Consider the following 20,649-nt stretch of genomic DNA (forward strand, 5'->3'; position numbering starts at 1 on the left):
TTTCCTCAACTTGTAACTATAATTGAGGCCAGAACTATGGTCATAAATCATGCTGGTGCTTAAGCAGGTCATCATTTGAGCGACCCGATTTTATGACACTTTTTGCGGCAGTTGTTAAGCAGATCACCATGTTGGTTAAGCAAATCAGTGGTCATTAAGAGTATGCTGTAGTCAGTAAACAAACCCCTTGTCTGCAATGAGTGTTTTTTTGCTTGAGACTGGAAGTAAGACACTCATTGTAAATTGTGGTCATGTGACTGCAGGATGCTACAAATGGCTATAAAAGCAGGCCAGTTTTGGCGAGCACCCAAATGTGATCATGTGACCATGGAGGGGGGATGGTCATCAGAACTTCTAATCCAGGTCGTAAGTCCCGTTTTGGGGTCCGTTGTAACTCCAGACGGTAGCTAAGCGAGTGGTTGTAAGTCAACTTCTGTCTATACTGTAATCATTCACAGATAGGACAACGTTGAAAAAGTAATTTTGTGATCAATCCTCACATTTATAACCTTTGCAGAAGCTGAGATAAGATTGTAAGCACAGTCACAGTTTCACGTAGCAATCACTTCACTTACTGACTCAGTTGCTGGTTCCTGTTGTAGTGGCTAAACAAGGATTACCTCCACAGTGGCTTGAAGGCCAGAGCCATCACCCAGAGCATTCCTGATTTCATTAATTTCTCACTGTATACGGAAAAACAATGGTGCCTCTGTGTGTATGGTATAAATACTGTCATATTTAGCTTGGAGAAAAAGCATTAGCATACAAATTGGGGACCAGGTGAGTGTTACATTTTCTGCATCAGCAAAAAACATGTCCTGACACCCTCTGCAATCCCATTCCCATACAGCAGCCTTTCCAACTTCTGGTTTCCTCCAGTTCTAACATGATTGTCAAGCACAAGACTGAAGGCAATGGAAATAAATACATATATATATGGAATGCTAACACTCTCTACAAGAATCTGAACAATTAGTGGTCAGAGCAAATTGACGGTAGATAAGAGTTAATGGCCTTCAAGGTGGGCTGGACTTAAATCTCTTGGTGCGAAGTACTCAAGAGTGATGATCTGCTTGACTCTTCCTTCGGGCTCAGCCTAGTCATCTACCGTAATAGAACCATAACTTCCAGAATTCCCATATTGTTTTAAGAGCTAGGTTCCAAATGCAATTGGGAAGTTCCTGATAAAGTGAGGCGCTGGAACTTGTTTGTAGAAGTGGGATTATTTTGGCTGTTTAGGTTCAGTTATGAGGATGTTTGAAAAATCTGAACCTGCTACTTGTCTCCAGTGCAACTGCCTTTTCCAGTTGGAGACAGCAAGAAGGACAGCGTGAAGTCATTCATGGGAAAACATTGGCATCTTGTCTTGATTGTGTTCATTTTTCTGAAGTTATACCTACAGAGAAAGGTGTGCCCCTGATATAACTCTCACCAATTTGGCAAGTTGCCAGGGTCTGAGATTGAGTTACAGGCCTTCTTGATCTGCTGGTGCCCTTTCTCCATATCAATAACCTCTGGATCAAATTCCACCACATTTGTTTGCACAACATCTAGTAGGGCAGGTTTAGTTGTGTTTTTTTTTTAAAGTGCAGCATTCGCTTCCTGTTGTAACCATTTCAGCACAAATACAGGGAACTGGGGAATTGTTAGAGAGAATTCAGTAGAAAAAGGAAGGAGGGAATATCCATAGCCTCCCCCCACCCAACCCCAACCCCCAAAAGGAGCTGCAGATAGACTTCTAACCATATCTTGCCAGAGGCATATCCCAAGCAATGGCCTGTAGTTAAATTCAACCCCCAACCTCATAATATGTATAGTGTTAACACTCCTACACCCTTTGATTGAAGTACAATAGATAAAGGAAGATAAAAAATTTACCTTCAGCACTAATTCATAAAACAAATCTATGAACAATAAAACTATAATGTCGCATAAGAGAGATATGAAAGAGCAAGTCCTATTGAGTTCTTCAGAAGTGTTTCCCTCATAGATTAAGTTTCTTGGATGCATTTGTGGAAGTAGGAAAAACCAATGGCCATACCAACCTTTTGGGCAATGGGGAAAATGGTGCTTAAAATAGCAAAGCTGTCAGTCATGCATCAGGTTATATCAGAAAAGAGAGAAATTTTCCCTTGAGTTGACCATATTTAATTTTTCTTGTATATTTTGGTCTCTAGATTCTGTAGTCCCCTTTAATTCTTTGAGTAGCAATGGGACTATAATGGTCTAAATCCACAGCCATTACTGGAGCAGTCTTAATTTCATGAAACACATTTGTTTCTCATTTTATATGGCAAAACGATGTTATATTACTCTGTATGTGATATAAATATTATCATCTTATGTTCAATTTGGAGAAGATAAAAGAATTTTAATAGTATTCAATGTATATCAGGGTTTGGCTCTCCGTCTCTGAAGCCCTAATAGGTGAAGGTAGAAAACATTCAAAAGTAATTCTTATTTAAAATATATCCATTTGGATGACCTCATTTTCTTAATTGAGTGTATAGATGCTAAGCCAAGGACTCTCATATTCTGGGTCAAGTTTATTTTTCTTCTTACTTCCATTTCTTATTAGAGACGGGTTCTAATGAGTCAGATGAGAGTGAGACCACACATGAAGGACCAATTAAACTGATTTATTGCTAAAAAGCCTATGCACAGGAATCTTCTCAACTAATGGTTAGCACTTCTTTGGAATTGAAAAAAAGTCAGTTGAATTCAAGGGAGGTTGGATTTACTCTGCTTGTGGCTGTATTTGCTTTTTTTGCATAGTATTTTTATGCAAAAAAATAAATAAATTTGTCTGCTAAAAATCACTTGTTTTATCAAAACTATCAATACGGTTTTGTAATTTGATTTACAAAATTCAGAATTGAAATTTCTAACACAAAATGGAGAAATTCTCATTTTGGCAGTGCATAACAATGAATTGTTGATCATTGGCAAACAATTACAAGGTACTGAGGATCCACTGACTACCATAGTGAATTTCACATTTTTGGAAATATTTCTCTTCATCTCTGGTGGCTTGACCTGTAGTTATGTGCTAGTGAAGTTCAGCATGTTTTTTCGACTTCTTTCTTTCAAAATGGAAAAGGTTTTATTAGCCAGTAAGTAAAAAAGCCTTTGTGTTAATAAGTTAGCTTGAGTCAAGAAAGTATGATGAAAGTTAGATATCTTGTTTCCACAGTATTTTTTTATTTATTACTGGACTCACTGTGGTTTTTTCAAAAATACTGCTGGGAATGTGGAGCCAACAAAATCATCTGGAAAAAAGTTGTGCAAAGATTCTGTAAGTGCTTTCATTTGTTATGCAATTTAAAATATAATTATTAAAAGTAGGTGATTGGTATTATTTTTTTAAAAAACACCAAATTATTTGCTTCAGGAAATGCATTTTATTTTTTAATTTTAGAAATGGACTGTATAACACTGATCAAATCTATAAGCATTCTGGGTGGCATACAGTAAAAACAGTTGGACAAATCCGATAAACAATAGGAACAAAATCCTCACACAAAGCCCTGAAGAAATGCAGTGATTAAAAGACAATCAAATGTGAGGCCTACTCTAATGTGGGGCTTGGAGAAAGAGCCAGGATCTCAGAACTTTTTGAAACATGGCCAGGTTTTTTTGGGGGGGAGGAGGGGTCAGTCCTAACTCGTTAAAATAACTGATTTATTATTTCAGAGGATCACACTATGGGAAAATTTGAGATTCTCTGACTGCTAAGTCCTAAAGTTTGTTTGCTTTTAGCATGGTGAGTTGTTCGACCCCAAACATTCTGGCTTATAAATTATAGTTTTTGGCATAACAATGCACGTGAATTAGGTCAGGATAAGTGTCTATGGAGATTCTCAGTCATCCAGGTAATGGTTGCCCCAAAGGTGCTTTTTCAAGAAGCAGCTGCACTTTCTGGTCTGTCTTTGAAGATGTTTAATGGCTGAACTGATTGGATGAGAAGAAGCTTCTTCAGCTCTGACTGGATGGTGGGGAATGGAAGGATTTACATTGTCTGCAAGGAGTATAAATCCTTCCATTCCGCACCATCCAGTCAGAGCTGAAGAAGCATTTTGGAAGAGAAGCGAAACGTCTTCTAAGAAAAACCAGAAAGCCCAGTTGCCTCTTGAAAAAGCACCTTTGGGATAGGTCAGGATAAATAACAGCCTGTTAATACACCATATTTACTACCACCTTTTGCTCATACATGTAGGGTGTGGCCCCTTGTCACCAAAAGCTGTTTAATTTGAGATTTGGATAAAGTACCTTGGATAAGAACAATGTAACTTGGATGAGTTAGTGTAATACACTAATAGTGTATTACAGAAGTAGGGGGCAGATAGGAGTTCCAATTTTTTTTATTGGAAGGTGGTGAGATAATTAAAACTATTTTGGACTTAGCGTTTGACCTTCCTCAGTTCCATTTCTGATTAAGATCCTATTGATAGCTCTCTGTTCTGCATTTGGTTCATAATGTAAGCTGGGCTTTTAGCCAATTTTGCAAAAAGTGTGCCTGTTTGGGTTTGTGGAGAACCAACTTTATAACATGGCTTATCTTTCTTTGGCCTTGCACTATGGAACTACCTTCACTGCTTTAAAGTTAATTAAACTAGTCAGTTGGGTGTTGTTGGGTTTTTTTTAAAGAAACATTCTTGGTACAGGTAGTCCTTGACTTACAACAGTTCATTTAGTGACCGTTCGAAGTTACAATGGCACTGAAAAAAGTTACCTATGACCGTTTTTCACACCTGCGACCATTGTAGCATCCCCGTGGTCACATGATCAAAATTCAGACTCTTGGCAAGTGACTCATATTTGCGACAGTTGCTGCATCCTGGGGTCATGTGATCATCTTTTGCGACCTTCTGACAAGCAAAGTCAATGGGGAAGCCAGATTCACTTAACAGCCATGAATAACTAACTTAACACCTGTAGTGATTCACTTAACAACTGTGGCAAGAAAGGTCATTAAAAAGTGGGGTAAAACTCACTTAACAACTACTTTGATTAGCAACATAAATTTGAGGCTCAAGTGTGGTGGTAAGTCAAGGACTACCTGTAATATCAGTAGAGGAAATACAAATAAATATCTATACAAGTTCCAGCTTTTCTGTTCTATTACATCTTTCCCTATTTTTTATTAAAATAAAATAATTGTAGAGCCCACTGGCTTTCTGTGTATAAGTTAGTTAATTAGTGGACATTTTCATGCTGTTGATCAGCACTATGTCTTTGAAATAGTTCCTTAAAATGCAATAAAGAGCAGTTTAGAAATAATCACCTCATTTCCTTTTGAAGGAACCCATCTGGGAGACATGCCAACTCTGTTCTCAATGTGCCATGTATATTTTGTCAAATCACATCACTTGGTTTAAGAACACCCAATTTCTGGCTGACAAAATCATTTCCATCAGGCAAATAATCTTCTGACTACATATAATTTGAAAGTTTGAGTTCTCTCATTCACCTTGAGGCCCTTCAGGCAATTATTCATGTCCTGGGCACCTCATGATTGGATTATCGCAATGTGCTCTAGTCTTTGACTTAGAACTGCAGCTGAGCCCAGGATTACAGTTTTACGTCATTGCGGTTGTATGTCAAAGCAATCGCATGACCAAAAATACTTTCTTGACCTTTTCTATCAGGGCCGTTCAGCAAACCAATTCATTGGACTTGGCATTGTTTGCCCAAACTGGCGAAAAAACATTACAAATTAAAGTCACATGATTGTGGGATGCCACATCCAATCCTAAAGCTGACCTGCCCATGTGGTCATGTGACTGCAGAGGGAGGTGGCGGCACAACAATTTATGACGGCTGGTGACATTTTATGGGCTGTAAAGCACCTGTTCTATGACCATTGTAACTTTGAACAGTTGTAAAATGAGGACTACCTGTACACGGGGCTGCCCTTGAAGGTCATCTGGAATCTACTCCAGTTGGTTTCCAAGTGCAATTCAAGGTATTGGGTATTACCTATAACAGAGGTCTCCAACCCTGGCAACTTTAAGACTTGTGGACTTCAACTCCCGAATTCCTCAGCCAGCAAACCTGAAGTCCACAAGTCTTAAAAGCAAAGCTGGCTGAGGAATTCTGAGAGTTGAAGTCCACAATTCTTAAAGTTGCTAAGGTTGGAGACCCCTGACCTATAAAGCCCTGTTATCTCACAGGGCCTGAATATCTGAATGACCACTTGTTTTCAATCGTTTCTGTTCACAAAATACATTCTGACAGAGTGGGTGCACTCCAGGTTTCTTCCCTTAAATATTGTCCTCTTGTGAGACCAAGAAAATACGCTTTCTCCTCTTCAGGAACAGCATCCTGCCAGAGTTAAGGATGGCGCCCTCTCTCTGGGGTTCCAGAAAGTTCCAAAAATCTGGCTTTGGTTCCAAGACTGCGGTTGATATATCATTACTTGTCCCTGCCTTGTTTGGTTTGTGTTGTCTGTAAGATTATTTTAGTCTGGACTGTCCATTTAATTTAATGTTTTATGGGTTTTTTTTAAATAGCGAAACTAAATGAATATAAAAATCTTTGCCCTACTTCGTCATTCCAGAAAGTCCCAGATAGATAATCCAGAAAATATGACTGTTTATAATAAGTTTGATGACTGAACAAAAATGTGAACCATAGTCTTTAAGTCTGTCCAGCACTCTCTAGGGACAGGCAGCTTCAAGCCTGCAAATGTAGGATCTTGTTTTTACTGGATCCAAATGGAATTCAAAACTTGGGAAACTGAGACATTCTGTACAACACATACTGGGATTTGCTTAGTCTTGAAGTGTGGTCAGGCTTCAATTACTTTTTACTCCTTCGGTTGCTTTGGTTAGCGTTTATCAATTTTAGGTGATTTTTTTGGGCCTTTGGATCGCCTTGCTAACCTGCACTTGAGGCTCTGCAGCTGTAGGAGAAATTTAACGAACAAATTATAAATGAAAATGTGGTACTTCATGAAAGTTACCGCTTTCGGTAGCAAAAGTACTGAAAGTTACTTAGACTTATATACTGCTTCACAGTGCTTTACAGCCCCCTCTAAGCGGTTTACAGAGTCAGCATATTGCCCCTAACAAACTGGGTCCTCATTTTACCGACCTTGGAAGGATGGAAGGCTGAGTCAACCTTGAGCCGGTCAGGATCGAACCCCTGGTAGTTGGCAGAATTAGCCTGCAATACTGAATCTAACAACTGTGCCATCATGCCTGTACATAGATTTGCCGTAAAATTGATCGAGTTCTATCATAAAGGCAATCACAAATAAGGCTATGTATTATTTGCAGTTGTTCAGGAGAAATATCTACCAATCGTCATCTCCTTTCTGTCTACCTGCAAATCACCCTACAGATTGCTTTGGTCCTTCAACTGAGGTTGGAAAGATTTTGGACCAACCATCTCCTGTCCTGTTCTCCTTTTTCAGCTTCTTCTGCTTCATCATCTTTGGCAAATGCCCCTGTAGAAGCAGAGCAAGCATGGCCCCAGAGCAGCGGGGAAGAAGAGCTGCAGCTGCAGCTGGCACTGGCCATGAGTAAAGAGGAAGCGGAGCAGGTAAGCGCCAAGGTAAATCTGTCACTGGAGGCTCTTTGGTTGCACGGAGGTGGGGCACAGAATGGGCAAATGATCATTGTCTGATGGAATATAAAATACTGTATATTTCAAAGGAGGAGCTGTTTTTTGGTGTGCAGGTTCTCTTTTGAATCTGTTGAAGCTTAAGAACTGTCATGTGGAAGAATATAAAACTTTATGAGATCAGAAATACGATTTTGATTTTAGGCCATTCTCCTATTTCTTTGTAGGAAAAACATCTCCAGAAGTTTCCTCTACCCACCTCAACGCCTATAGCTGGTTGAAAAATTGAGCAGCTGCTACAACTTGTAGAGTTGCATAGGTTATTCTAGTTCAATATTCTCAACTTCATCACATTTAAGATCTGTGGATTTCCACTCCCAGAATTCCACAGCCAGAATATTGCCTGGGGAATTCTGGGAGTTGAAGACCACACACTTAAAGTTGCTGAGGTTGAGAAACACGGCTCTAGGACATGAAGAGAATCAGAAATACAGTCTACAGGCTTTTAAATTTTGTTCCCTTACTTATTTTCCACACTTGGGAGTGATGTTGTGGACTTTGCATTAGATCTAATCCCAAAACATAGCCTGATCCCACTTCCTTTTGTAATTTTGTAACCTCACCTGAGTAACATCAGAAGCGCTAAGAGGGTTCCCCTTGTGTAGGACAGCTAGGCAAGCTAAGATAGCAGCCAATGATTCCTCTCAAGCTCTGTGCAGAGACTTCATAGCTTCTTAAGGTCTGGTACCTGAAGGATTGCTTTTCCTGTTTAGCAGGAGTTCCCAGTACTGGGCTCTGGCTCGTTCGGAACTGGGCCATGCAAGTGGCAGGCGATTGCATATGTGCAGCTTCATTTGCGCAAGGGCCTGCCACTGGCAGAAATGGAGCTTCACCTGGACAAATGGAGCTATCCGTCCGAGCGTGCGTGCCTGCCACTCACACAGGACCATTTCCTGTCTGCTCCCCCTGTCAATCTGCAAAGCTGGAAAGGTTGGGAACCACTGGGCTTAGGGCACCTGAGATCATTTCAAAGCTCCCCCCCCACAATATTTCTCTGTATCCCCTCCCCCCCCATCTTTGATGAGAAAAAAGTTTTAACCCCAGTTACTCAATGACTCACCTCCTTTTGATGGTGGTTCAGTGCCAAAAAAAAAAAGTACAGCAGTAATTAGGACCTAAATTTCTATCACTGTTTAGTTTAGTTTAGTTAACTTTATTGATTAGCCTATAGGTCATATCAAAGCACAAGGTGCAAACACATGTCACCATTAAAATCTTATACAAGCAGTTTAAAATAAAAGTAAGGTAAAATACAATAGTTATCTACCCCAATCAGTTCCACGTATGCAGATCTCAACTGAACCATTTTGTTTTAAGTACTTTGCTGTGTTAAATGTTATTTTCAGGTTCTGGCCGCACATAAATTAAGTTGTTTTGATATCAGTGAACAGTCATAAAGTACAACATCATGTGACCTCATCGTTCAGCAATGATAATCCCAGCACTTCCCATGGTTAATAGAATCCCTATGGTTGTTAGGCAAGGATCCACCCCAATCCAAGGCATTCCTGGCTTGGTCCCTCCCAGCCCCGAGCCTCAATAACCGGAGGGATTGCCTTCTCTTTGGCTCCCTCACAGGCTTATCTTTCCCCTGTCTCTGCCGTTTGGACCACCCTGCAGTCCACCATCTGGGAAGAAAGCCAGCTGTGATTTGGACAAAACTGCCTGTGGCCTTGGGAAGAAAGCCTAGTGTGGCCAGGAGCTACATCATGAAAGGCCAGGCCAGATGCGCCTTGTCAGCAGTGAATAGAAGAAGATGGGGAAGGCCAGCTGGGAGCAGCAGAGCTGGCAGGGTGAGGGGAATGCGGGCTGGCAGGCCCGAATGGAGCCCAGGGCCAGCCGAGCCCAGAGTAGCAGGACCAGCAGAACTGGTGGAGGCCAGGGCAGAGATGGAGGCAAGAGAATAGGTGGAGAGGAATTGAAAAGCACCCTTGCAGTTATTCATTGTCGATGGTCTGCAAAGCCCCTGAATGTTGATCACATAACAACAGCAGAGGCATTGGAATGGCCATAACTTTGAGGACTGGGCGGTAACATTCACTCATTGCTGCCGTAATTTCAAACGGTTGCCGATCTTCAACTTTGTTTCCACTGTATTATGCCGCTGTTTTATCTGCAATTATTAATTACTTTCAATTCTGCTATGCATTTATTGTCCTATATTTTAATTCAAAAATTAAAAAGCTTAAAAAGATAATAGTGAGGATGTCCCTGACTGTAAAATAGCTTAAAGGTTTTAAAAAGGTTACTTGTAAAATAATTTTGTTTTGTTTTTTGAAGGCTATATTAATCAGCTTGGATTCGGTTTGAATAATCCAATTGCTTTTATGCACTGAATTTTCAAATCAGATTACTTTGGAAAATTGATTTGAAATTGCCTTCTGATCAAATTATTTGAGTTGAAGCTGTCACAGAGTCTGATGCTGAAGGGGCTTAAAGAGGGCTTGTGTCTTAAGTGGCCAGTGCCCAATTGAATCATAACTGCACCAAACAGACTAACAGACGTGGTTCCAAATAAAAACAGCAGTAGAATGTGTGTGTCTCACTAATTAATCAAAAATAGCCAAAAATCTTAAAACTTTAGGGAGCTTTTTTCAACCCGGGTTCTGACAGTTGCTTTGGTTTAAAAGTTCATCATCTGGGAACATTGATCATGTGGCCTTAGACTGATCGTTGCGGTAGATTGCAATGTCCAGAGGGAATCAGATTTGAGGAAGAAATCATTTTTTAAAGAGGCTGCTTTATTAGGGCAGCTTTTCCTCATCTGATGTCTTCCAGATGTGTTGGATTGTTGCTCTCATGTTATGGCTTAGCGTTATGTGCAGAACGGACCGATGTACACTTGAGGCAGTTGAGAGTTCTGGATCTGGTTTAACAATTATGCCTGCAGGATAGAGAGAGTTGTGGAAGGGGGTTGATACTCTCAGTTCCTTCAGCTGTTGCTCCTCTTAAAGAGTACGATCCCTCTTTAAAATGTCTTGACTGGAGCCCTTAGAGTGCCACATAAGGGAGCTGAATTTTGATAGGGATTGCTTTGAGCATTACTGAGCTTTGAAGTAAGCATTTTGAAATGCATTTGGTTAAGATAAAGGATGAATTGCTGTCCACAAATCTTCCAGTGCCACTGGAAGAAAATCAGTCATGATAGTTTTCTTGACCAGCTTCGAGCGGTGGGATGGGCAGTATGGTGGTGTTCTGTCTTTCCTTCTTTCTCCAGCTCTGGTTCCAGTTTATGTGGATAGGAGAAGAGGAAACACCCAGCCTATGGCTTCCACTACATGGGGTTCAGTGCTTTCTCCTCTCCTCTTTAATATCTGCATGAAACCTCTGGGTGAGATCATCCCTTTATTTGGGATGAGGTATATCATAAATTTACAGATGATACCCAGCTATATATGTCCACCCTGAGTCATCTGAGTGAAGCTGTGGAGGTCCTATTGATATGAGGAGGCTGTGAGAGACTTAATGGAGAGCAAGCAGCTTTGGCTCAACCCTAGAGAGACCAAGTGACTTTGGGTTTTAGGATCCCCTAGTCCTGGGGACTTCCCATTACTTGTTCCGGATGGGATTACCCTGCCCGTACACAGTTTGGAGGTCTCCCTGGACTTGTGGCTCCCACTCAAGGAGGCAGCCATGGCTAGGGAGGCAGTGTACAGCTTCATGTTGCGCATCGGTTGTGCTGATTCCCGTGGTTGGCTGGGGAATTCTGGGAGTTGAAGTCCACAAGTCTTAAAATTGCCAAGGTTGGATACTCCTGGTTTAATGATGCACTTTTATCTACCTTTCCTCTGTTGTAGTTTTCATAGCCCCTCCCTCTCCTAAGAAGTCTGCCTCCTCCACCGAATGGACCACTCTTGGAAAAAAGATGTGCTCATTCACTCTGCGTAGGTGAAGCGAAGGCCCAGATACTGTTCGTGATGATTTATTCTCTGTAGTTCTGCTGCCATCCAACCACTGTCCATTTCCATAACTCAGCTGAGTGGCTGTTCCTACATTTCCAACGTGACTCTCCAAGCATTAAACTCATTCCCGGGGTCTGTGGAAATTCTCAATCCTCCATGTTATAGTTGTCTCAAAGATGCTTTTTTTCCTTCAAAAGGCAACTGGACTGTTTTTTTCCTGAACTGATGAAGCTTCTTGGATGAGAAGTGAAACTACTACTACTTCTTTTTCTTCCTTTTCCTTTTCCTTTTCCTCCTCCTCTTCCTCCTCCTCTTCCTCCTCCTCCTCCTCCTCCTCCTCCTCTTCTTCTTCTTCTTTCCCCCCTTCCTCCTCCTCCTTCTTCAAAAAACTCCAGTTGCCTTTTGAAGAAAAAAAAAATCACCTTTGAGACGCCTTCCCAGGGCTCTCTTGTCAGCTCCTTCCTGTTCCTGTGGCTCCTTCCAGAGGAATCACTCCCCTCCCCCAATAACCCCTCCCACTTTGTCCTCTTTTATTTTCAGCTCCTTGTTTATTTTTGGCATCTTCTTCCCACCCCTCCATGCCTCATTTCCTCCTACTCCACCCTGTTGTTCGTAAAAGGAAAGCAAATAAATTCTCATAGAGGTATTAATTAAGATCTGTGCCATTGTGGTAGATTTCATTTTTATTCTGTTTGCATTAAGAAAAGATATCTAGGTGACAGGACCACACACACACACACACACACACACATACACACACACACACAAAAGTCTAGACATGTCATGGGCTATTTTCCCTACTCTTGACACCACCAGTCTTCTGCCTTTGTTGTGTTGAAGTATGAAAAAGTAATTACTTTTTTGTGGAGGGCTTGGGATTATGTGATCAGGAAAATTGGAAAGTTGGGATAGAGAGAAATATTTCTCCATAGAGTTTGTGGAAGGAGATTTCCCTTCTCCAGTGCCTGGCTTTTATAGAGTACAGATAGAAGGAGCAGAATATTCTATATCTATTGAGACAGCCAGCTGCTTCCTTCCTCCTCTCTTCTGCCAGTGCACTTGCCTACATCCAGTTTCCGATTCCCTGTATGGCTGCCAGGCTGATGCTTCACAAACATGGACGTTAGCATAAAAATATGTCTATCTTCTCACGCAGAGAAGGCCTCCACTTTTTTAGTTACTGTCAGGTTGTGGCCCTGGTCCCCCTGTGTTGGAAGAGTGTAGGGTAGGGGTGTCAAACTCATGGCGTCATAGCGGCATCACATGATGTATCAGGACTTTTTCCCTCTTCGCTAAACCGGGCGAGCGTGTGACGCATCTGGCCCGCAGGCTGGGAGTTTGACAGCCCTGGTGTAGGGAGAGCTGACAGATGAGCATCATAGCAGAACAGGACTCTGAGCCTGCTTTCTTCATACCCTGTTTTGCTCATTTGAATGTCAGCCTTCTCTACCTGGTGGCTCTCTAGAGGGGTTGGACTTCGGTTCTCATCATTTATGGAAGTGGATGTCCATCACATGTGAACACACCTGATTGGAAAGAATGATCCTGCCTAAAGGGTTGGAAAATGATGGTATCTTACTGATTCTTGGACATATTTCTCTATGTATATCATGATACAGTTCCAATACAATTTACTTTTGCTTACTAGAATACTACTTAGGGCTTGGAGTGCTTTTGACATTCTTGTGAGAACCGTTTTGTTGTAGCCAGGAAGTACAGCATTGGTTCAGCCAATGGAATACTCTATGTGGGTCCTTGGTGCTCTCTGAGCCTTGATTGTTATCTTGCAGACATTTCATTACCCAACTAGGTAACATCATCAGGGCTAGAAAGGATTTTGCATTGATAATATCATCTAATTGGATAATGAAACATCGGCAAGAAAACAACCAAGCTAGGAGAGCACCAAGTACCCCACAGTTCAATCCTGAGGTACAAATATTGTTTCAGCAACTGAATATATTGGGCAGTTAAAAATCTGGGAAGTGATGGGTTAGTTAATTGGATTGGTCTTTTGCAACCCAGTATGGAAACAGCTTTGAGAATTGGAGATACCCTCTGTCTGTCTGTCTTCTCCTTCCTCTCCATGTGTCATACTCCATTCCATGCCTCTTATGTTGTGTTTCTTCCCTCCCAGCCCCCTGCAGTGGCCGATGAAGACCTACAGCTCCAGCTAGCCATTAGCTTGAGCAAAGAGGAGCACGACAAGGTTAGACCACTATCATGCCACCCCACTCAGTTCTTCCTGAAATAATCAACTAAAACACTACTTTCTCTGGGCTAGTCTTGACCTCTCACACTTTTCTAACTAACGTGGCATTCTCTGTCTCTCCAAGTCCCCATCCAAAGCTCAGCGATGGCAACAATCTCTCTTTCAGCTTTAGGCCTCATTTATTGTCTACTACCTGGTGAATCGTCCATTTTTCAGTTGGCTAGTTTCCAAGTTTCTCCCAGTGAGAGGCTCGGTAATAAAACCAGTCAATCCAGGTATCCTAAGGTTGACCAAGCTAGGACTTGAACTCAGGCCTACTAAGACATTTGATGAATGTCTCCAGAAGCTTGGACATAACATCCTGGAAGAAAATGTACCTATGAGTTGATGGGGAAAAGGGATCAGATACTCAATTGAAAAGGAAGGCCATTTGGAACAAAGAGTTTGAATTCTTGATGTCTTTTCAGATGTCTTTTCTCACCTTAGCTGAAGATGAGGTTGAAAAGCAAGAAAAAGAAGACCTTTAGTGTGTAATCTCTGGATTTTACTGGATTCAGCCAGTAGATGAAAGATAAAATACTAGAAATTCAGCCAGTTTCAGCCAGTAGAAATCCTGGAATGGCAAGTTAATGCTGAGATTGCTGGGCACCTCGAGGGTCATGTACTTAGCTTGGAGCCTGAGGGAGTTGCAGTGAACAGAAAATGCTTCCCCTTGGACTCCACTTTTATGAAGTATTGGCAAAAGGAGCCAAAATTTAGGATTCCCATTATCTGGCATGAATTAGTTTGTTGGAGGGTTAGAACAGCATCTCGCTCACTTCTCTCTCTCTCTTTCTTGGATGTTTTTTTTTTCTGAAGATAACTTTTCATGCAAAACAGAAACAACAGTAGCAGATGCTTCAAAGTTGATCTGATTCCTGGCCAAGCTGCTGCTCCACCTCTATTCTGGCTCTTGCTCTCTCCTTGCCAAAGGTGAGTAACCACCTGTCGCTTCCTACTGCCTCCGTTAACGCCTCTGCCCTTTTCCCAACCCTCTTACAGGAAGAGCGGATCCGGCGCGGGGATGACCTTCGTCTCCAGATGGCCATTGAAGAGAGCAAGAAGGAGACGGTGCCTGCCAAGGAGGAGGTGAGGTGGAAGAGAAAGACTGGGAGCTGCCTACCATGACGGTTAAACAGGATCTCCCACGGAAAGGGGTGATGTGGGTCGGAGGAGGGCAATGTGGAGCAGCTAACGATTCCCTTTGTGCCCCATGGGGTCAACTCCGAGAGGCATCTCGCTGGCATCTTCCGAATGCTCAAGTAGAAGACCTGTCAGGCACTTTACTTAGGGACAGGAGTTTTAGTTCAGAGTACCTCAGGTTTATTACTACCGTGTTTCCCCGAAAGTAAGACTCTGTCTTATAATTTTTTTGCCACCAAAAAAGGCACCAGTTCTTATTTGCTGTGGTGGTGGTGGGTGGATATCGTCCACTGACTTGCCACACTTGCACACATCGCCCTCAGCCTTTTTTTTTTTTTTTGCTATCAGAGGCCTTCAGGAACTTCGTCCAGCAAAGTCAGCATGGCTTTCCTGAAGGCCTCTGTAGCCGATAACAGAGCTCTGGATCGATCTGGGGCTCTGTTATCGGCTACAGAGGCCTTCAGAAAAGCCTTGCCCGCTGCAGCAAAAGACACGGGCTGAGGTGCATGAGGCCTGTCTGCAAATATCCGAAGGTAAGTAGTAGGGCAGCTCCACCCCCGCCACCCCCCCCATCCCCACCCTAACTTAATTTTTACCTGTGCACCCTGGATTGGGCGGGATCTTAATTAGGGCTTATTTTGGGTGCACATGTATAAATCAAGCTAGGACTTACTTTCTGAGTAGGTTGTATTTTCGGGAAAACACTGTAGTAGTCCTCAACTTACAACAGTTCATTTAGTGACCATTCAGAGTTACAACGGCATCGAAAAAAAAGTGACTTGTGAAACATTTTTCACACTTAACGACTGCTGCAGCAACATCCCCATGGCCACTTGATCAAAATTCAGATTTATTTATTATTTATTTATTATTTAGATTTTTATACCGCCCTTCTCCCGAAGGACCCAGGGCGGTTCACAGCCAAACTAAAACAGTAGATAATATACATAATAAAAACAATTGTTAAAAATCTTATTAAATATCAGGCCAAATTAAAACTATTTAAAACCATAAAAATCCTAAATAATTTATATCAAAATATTAAAACTGCTAAAAATTTCTGTGCCAGTCCTGCGCGAATAAATAAATAGGTCTTCAACTCGTGGCGAAAGGTCCAAAGGTCAGATAATTGACGGAGTCCAGGGGGAAGTTCATTCCAGAGGGTGGGAGCCCCCACAGAGAAGGCCTTTCCCCTGGGGGCCGCCATCTGACATTGCTTGGCGGACGGCACCCTGAGGAGTCCCTCTCTGTGAGAGCGTACGGGTCGGTGGGAGGCAATCGGTAACAGTAGGCGGTCCCGTAAGTAACCCGGTCCTAAGCCATGGAGCGCTTTGAAGGTAGTAACCAAAACCTTGAAGTGCACCCGGAAGACCACAGGTAGCCAGTGCAGTCTGCGCAGGAGTGGTGTTACATGGGAGCCACGAGAGGCTCCCTCTATCACCCGCGCAGCTGCATTCTGAACTAACTGGAGCCTCCGGGTGCTCTTCAAGGGGAGCCCCATGTAGAGAGCATTGCAGTAATCCAAGTGAGAGGTAACAAGAGCATGAGTGACTGTGCATAGGGCATCCCGGTCAAGGAAGGGGACTCATATTTGCAGTGTCTGTGGGGTCATGTGATCACCTTTTGCTACTTTCTTTCAAGCAAAGCCAGTGGGAAAGGCGGATTCACTTAACAGTCCTGTGTTACTAACTTTGCAGCTGCAGTGATTCACTTAAAAACCGTGGCAAGAAAGGTCGTAAAATGGCACAGAACTCACTTGACAAATATCTTGCTTAGCAACAGAAATGTTGGGCTCAGTTGTGGTCATAAGTGAGGACTACTTGTACATGCTACCTGTACACAAGAATCTGATTTACTAACGGTCAAGGCAAATTGGCGCCAGATAAGAGTAAATGGAATTGAAAGGGGTCTGGACTTCGATTAGTGGAATGACTCCAGATTGATGATGCCCTTGACCCCTCCTTCAGTCTCAGCCCGGTCATCTCTTACAAGACCCATGATTTACTCTAGCAAAAACACCACTTAGCCATCTTGTGAAATAGTTATTATTTTATGGACACAATTCATATCCCACTTTTCTGCCCCAGAGACCACTCAAATCAACTAATACCATTTTGTATCTTCTTCCAAAGAGCTTTATACATGGAAGCTGTGGTTTTACCTTTGCACAAATATTATGTTGTAAATAAAACCAAGAGTGAATATAAATCAAAATCTCTCCCTTGATTTCTGGGTGGTTTGCAGGCGATCATCCTGAATACTCTGTCTCCCTTTTGTGTAATAATGTCAGAGTTGAAAGGACTTTGAAAACTTAAATGAAACTTCCAAAATAAAAGAAAAAGAAAACCAGAAGTAGACCTTGGTGTAATGAAGCCTTTGAATTCAGTTACTGAGAGCAAGGTGCCTAGCTATTGCAATTGGCTCTGGTTCATAATAAATATTCAAGCAAATATACTGATTCTGTCCACTTCTAAATTAGAACAAAGATTTTATTTATTTATTTGTCATTTAGCATCTACAGAGGTCGTGCAATAACTGATATACAACATCAATAAAATGCAATATCTACAAACAGAAATATAAGTTTGTTTATGAAATTTATTTGCCATTCATCTCGTATCCAACGTCTCTTCACAGCTCACAGCATAAAAACATTAGAGCATTAAAAAAACATTAAAATCAACAATCATAGCAACACAGCAGAAAAAATCATTATCGGTTTAAATAGAGCATCAGCAAATATATATGTAGGAGTTATATATAGGTCTACATTTATGGTTGAGTGTGAATCTGTGCTTTGGCTCACTAGTCCACATTTCTAACTACATTCCAACAGGATGCTCCAGTCTAGATTACAGGTGTCAAACTCATGGCATCGCGTTGTCGTCACATCACGTATTGTGACTTTTTCCCCCTTCGCTAAACTGCTCTAGACCAGGGAAAGGGAAGAAACTGGATGTTAAATGGAACAGTGAAGATGCGCTGTAATTTTTCTCTTTCCCACTACAATCTTTGTTGCCTTCTCCATCACCCAGTCATCCTTAATGGATCTTGCTGATGTCTTCACTGCTCCACCACCTGCTGATCCATGGAGCACTCAGCCTCCTCCTGCTGACCCTTGGGGTGGCACTGCCACAGTTGTACCCGCAGCTTGTACAGACCCATGGGGACCCCCTTCTGCTGGAGCAGCCCCTGTAGGAGATCTATGGGGAACTTCTGCAGCACCTCCTGCACCCCCCTCGGATCCCTGGGGAGCCCCGCCAGCTGCCATCACTGACCCCTGGAAGGCCGAAGGTAAGATCAAAATTTGGGCAGGATCAGATGTTTGAAACATTCTTTATCACCATTACTTTTTAATGATGATGTGCTTGTGTGGGGTTCCTCTTCTGAAAAGATCTTTTAAGAGGAAGGGGTGGGCAACATGGGGTCCTGTTGTAATTCATAAGACCTATAGAGGAGTGTTTATGGCAGCAGTCTCCTCTGCTGCGAGCTGCCCTGTGGGGTGTAGAGAAAAGAGTGTGGACCAGGGGTAGGTAGCTATGGCATATGTCCCAAAGGAATATAAATCCTTCCATTCCCCACTATCCTGTCAGAGCTGAAGAAGCTTCTTGGATGTGAAGCAAAACGTCTTCAAAAGGAAAGAAAACCTGAATATGCACCTTTGGAACAACCATAACCTAGATGACTGAGAATCTCTACAGACTTGTACCTATCTCAACTTTACGACCTGTGGATTTCAACTCCCAGAATTCCTGGCTGGCTCAGGAATTCTGGGAGTTGAAGTCCACAGGTTGTAAAGTTGCCACACTTGCCCACCTCTGGTGTGTAGAGCATAGAGAGCTGTGATAAAAAGAAAATGGGGGTATTAGAAACCATCCATTTTTTGGTGCTGTCGCCACCTCCTGCTTCCTTTATCCCTTCTCAGCATGCAGCTTCCCACAGATTACCTTCTTATGAATTGACTCTTTACAGATTGAGAAAGGCTGCTTGTCCCTTTTCAGTCATGAAGGGTGTGGAAAAAAACATTTCAACCAGGTCAGGTCAGCACCAGGCTAGGTGAGCCCTTCTTTTATGCTGCTTTCAGTCCTAGGATGAAGGACATCGTCATCCCCAAAATCCTTCCTGGCTCTACACCCATGGTGTCTCTCGTTTTTAATGAAGCGTTTCCCTGGGGTTTGTCCTAACAGCCAAATTCCGCACACAGCCTCTTTATCCATTGGAAAAGAGAGGCCTTTGATGTGCAGAGAAGACTTCACTTAATTGAAGATCCAGTTCTTTTCTTAGCTTTCCTGCAGAAAGGCTGTCAGCAGATAATTAATGTTTGTCCTTTTTTTGCACCCGAAATGCCCTTTTTAAGGTGAGTAACCACAGCTATGAGCCATGTGGTCTCACCCTAGATTTGGGAAAAGGCATTACAGGTAGTCCTCAACTTACAGCTGGTTGCTTAATGACCCAGAGCTATTTACAACCTGTTTTTTAAGTTATGACGGAGGCATACCCTCTATACCAGGGGTTTCCAACCTTGGCAGCTTTAAGTCTGGCGGACTTCAACACCCAGGAATTCCCCAGCCAGCAAAACTGGCTGGGGAATTCTGGGAGTTGAAGTCCACCAGACTTAAAGCTGCCAAGATTGGTGACCCAGGCTCTATATAAAATGTGTTGATCCCAGCACCTGTTGCTGGAGGACAGATGTTTTGCACAACTGAGAATTGTCCATTTATTCTTACCACTTATTTCATTTTTTAACCAGCTCCCAGTGCCTGAGTGTATCTACAGTCTTAACCCATGGCAGCTGATTTTGCTCAAGATCAGGGAGGTCTCCAAATCTGTCAACTTGAAGACTTATGGACTTCAATTCCCAGAATTCCTCAGCCAGCATGGCTGACTGAGGAATTCTGTGAATTGAAGTCTTCAAGTTGGAAGATTCCTGCTCAAGGCCCCCGGGTGACGGCTTTTGAAAATTCAAGTATACAATATCTACTAGGTATCTTGTCCACATGCTTGTTCCCACCTTCCCAAAACTCCAAAAGGTTCAGAGGATCACTCTCCTTTTGGAAGCCATGTTGGCTTAATTTTGATTACTGCTTTTTCTTTTCTGTGAGCCTCAGTCAGGAGACCGAGATAGATGCAGCGATCTATCTAACAGGGGAGGCCATTTCGTTTGCTTGAGTTAAACCTCTTTGCAGTATGAAGGTCCTTCACCAGCGGAAAGCATGTTCTCCCCAATTGCCATGCAGAATAACAGAGTTAGAAGAGGCCTCAAAGGTCTTCTAGTTCAAACCTCTTTCTGCCCAAGCAGGAGACCTACACATTCTGGACAAATGTCTGCTCAATCTCTTCTTAAAAGCTTCCAGTGATCTAGCATTATTTTGGCCACCTCAAATCCCTGCTGTGTTTTCCTTGTCCATTCGGATCTAAACACATCATCACTGCTGGACAGGCTGTTCTCGAATTCCATCTCTGGCATGGTTCGTTTTCTTCCCAGGTGGGACTTCTGTGAGGCCTACCACAGCAACACCCACAGACCCATGGTCATCGGCTCCCACATCCCAAGGACAGCCTGCTCCTGATCCTTGGGCTCCAGCGTCCACTTTTTCAGATCCCTGGGGGGCTTCCCCTTCTAAGCCTAACACCAACGGCATGGCAGGTAAGGATGAGTAGTAGGGGTTTGGGGACCAGGGGGAAAGGGAGGGGGAGGGGAGGGGGCGGTGTTTCTCACTGGGTCAC

General features: G+C 42.6%; 1 protein-coding gene across 4 annotated transcripts in view; it reads left to right on the plus strand.

Moving 5' to 3' along the window:
• The window catches only part of EPN1 (epsin 1), a 41,127-nt gene that overhangs the window by 15,020 nt on the left and 5,458 nt on the right, over positions 1–20,649 (plus strand). For 3 of the 4 annotated variants that reach the window (XM_058179421.1, XM_058179418.1, XM_058179422.1), the window contains exons 4-8: positions 7,418–7,557; positions 13,666–13,737; positions 14,782–14,868; positions 17,958–18,216; positions 20,408–20,569. In XM_058179421.1, coding sequence (XP_058035404.1) covers positions 7,418–7,557; positions 13,666–13,737; positions 14,782–14,868; positions 17,958–18,216; positions 20,408–20,569 — 720 coding nt within the window. The remainder of the gene's footprint in view (positions 1–7,417; positions 7,558–13,665; positions 13,738–14,781; positions 14,869–17,957; positions 18,217–20,407; positions 20,570–20,649) is intronic. The other variant, XM_058179420.1, reaches the window with a different exon arrangement.

This window comes from Ahaetulla prasina, chromosome 4 (assembly GCF_028640845.1).
Source record: "Ahaetulla prasina isolate Xishuangbanna chromosome 4, ASM2864084v1, whole genome shotgun sequence".
NCBI lineage: Eukaryota > Metazoa > Chordata > Lepidosauria > Squamata > Colubridae > Ahaetulla > Ahaetulla prasina.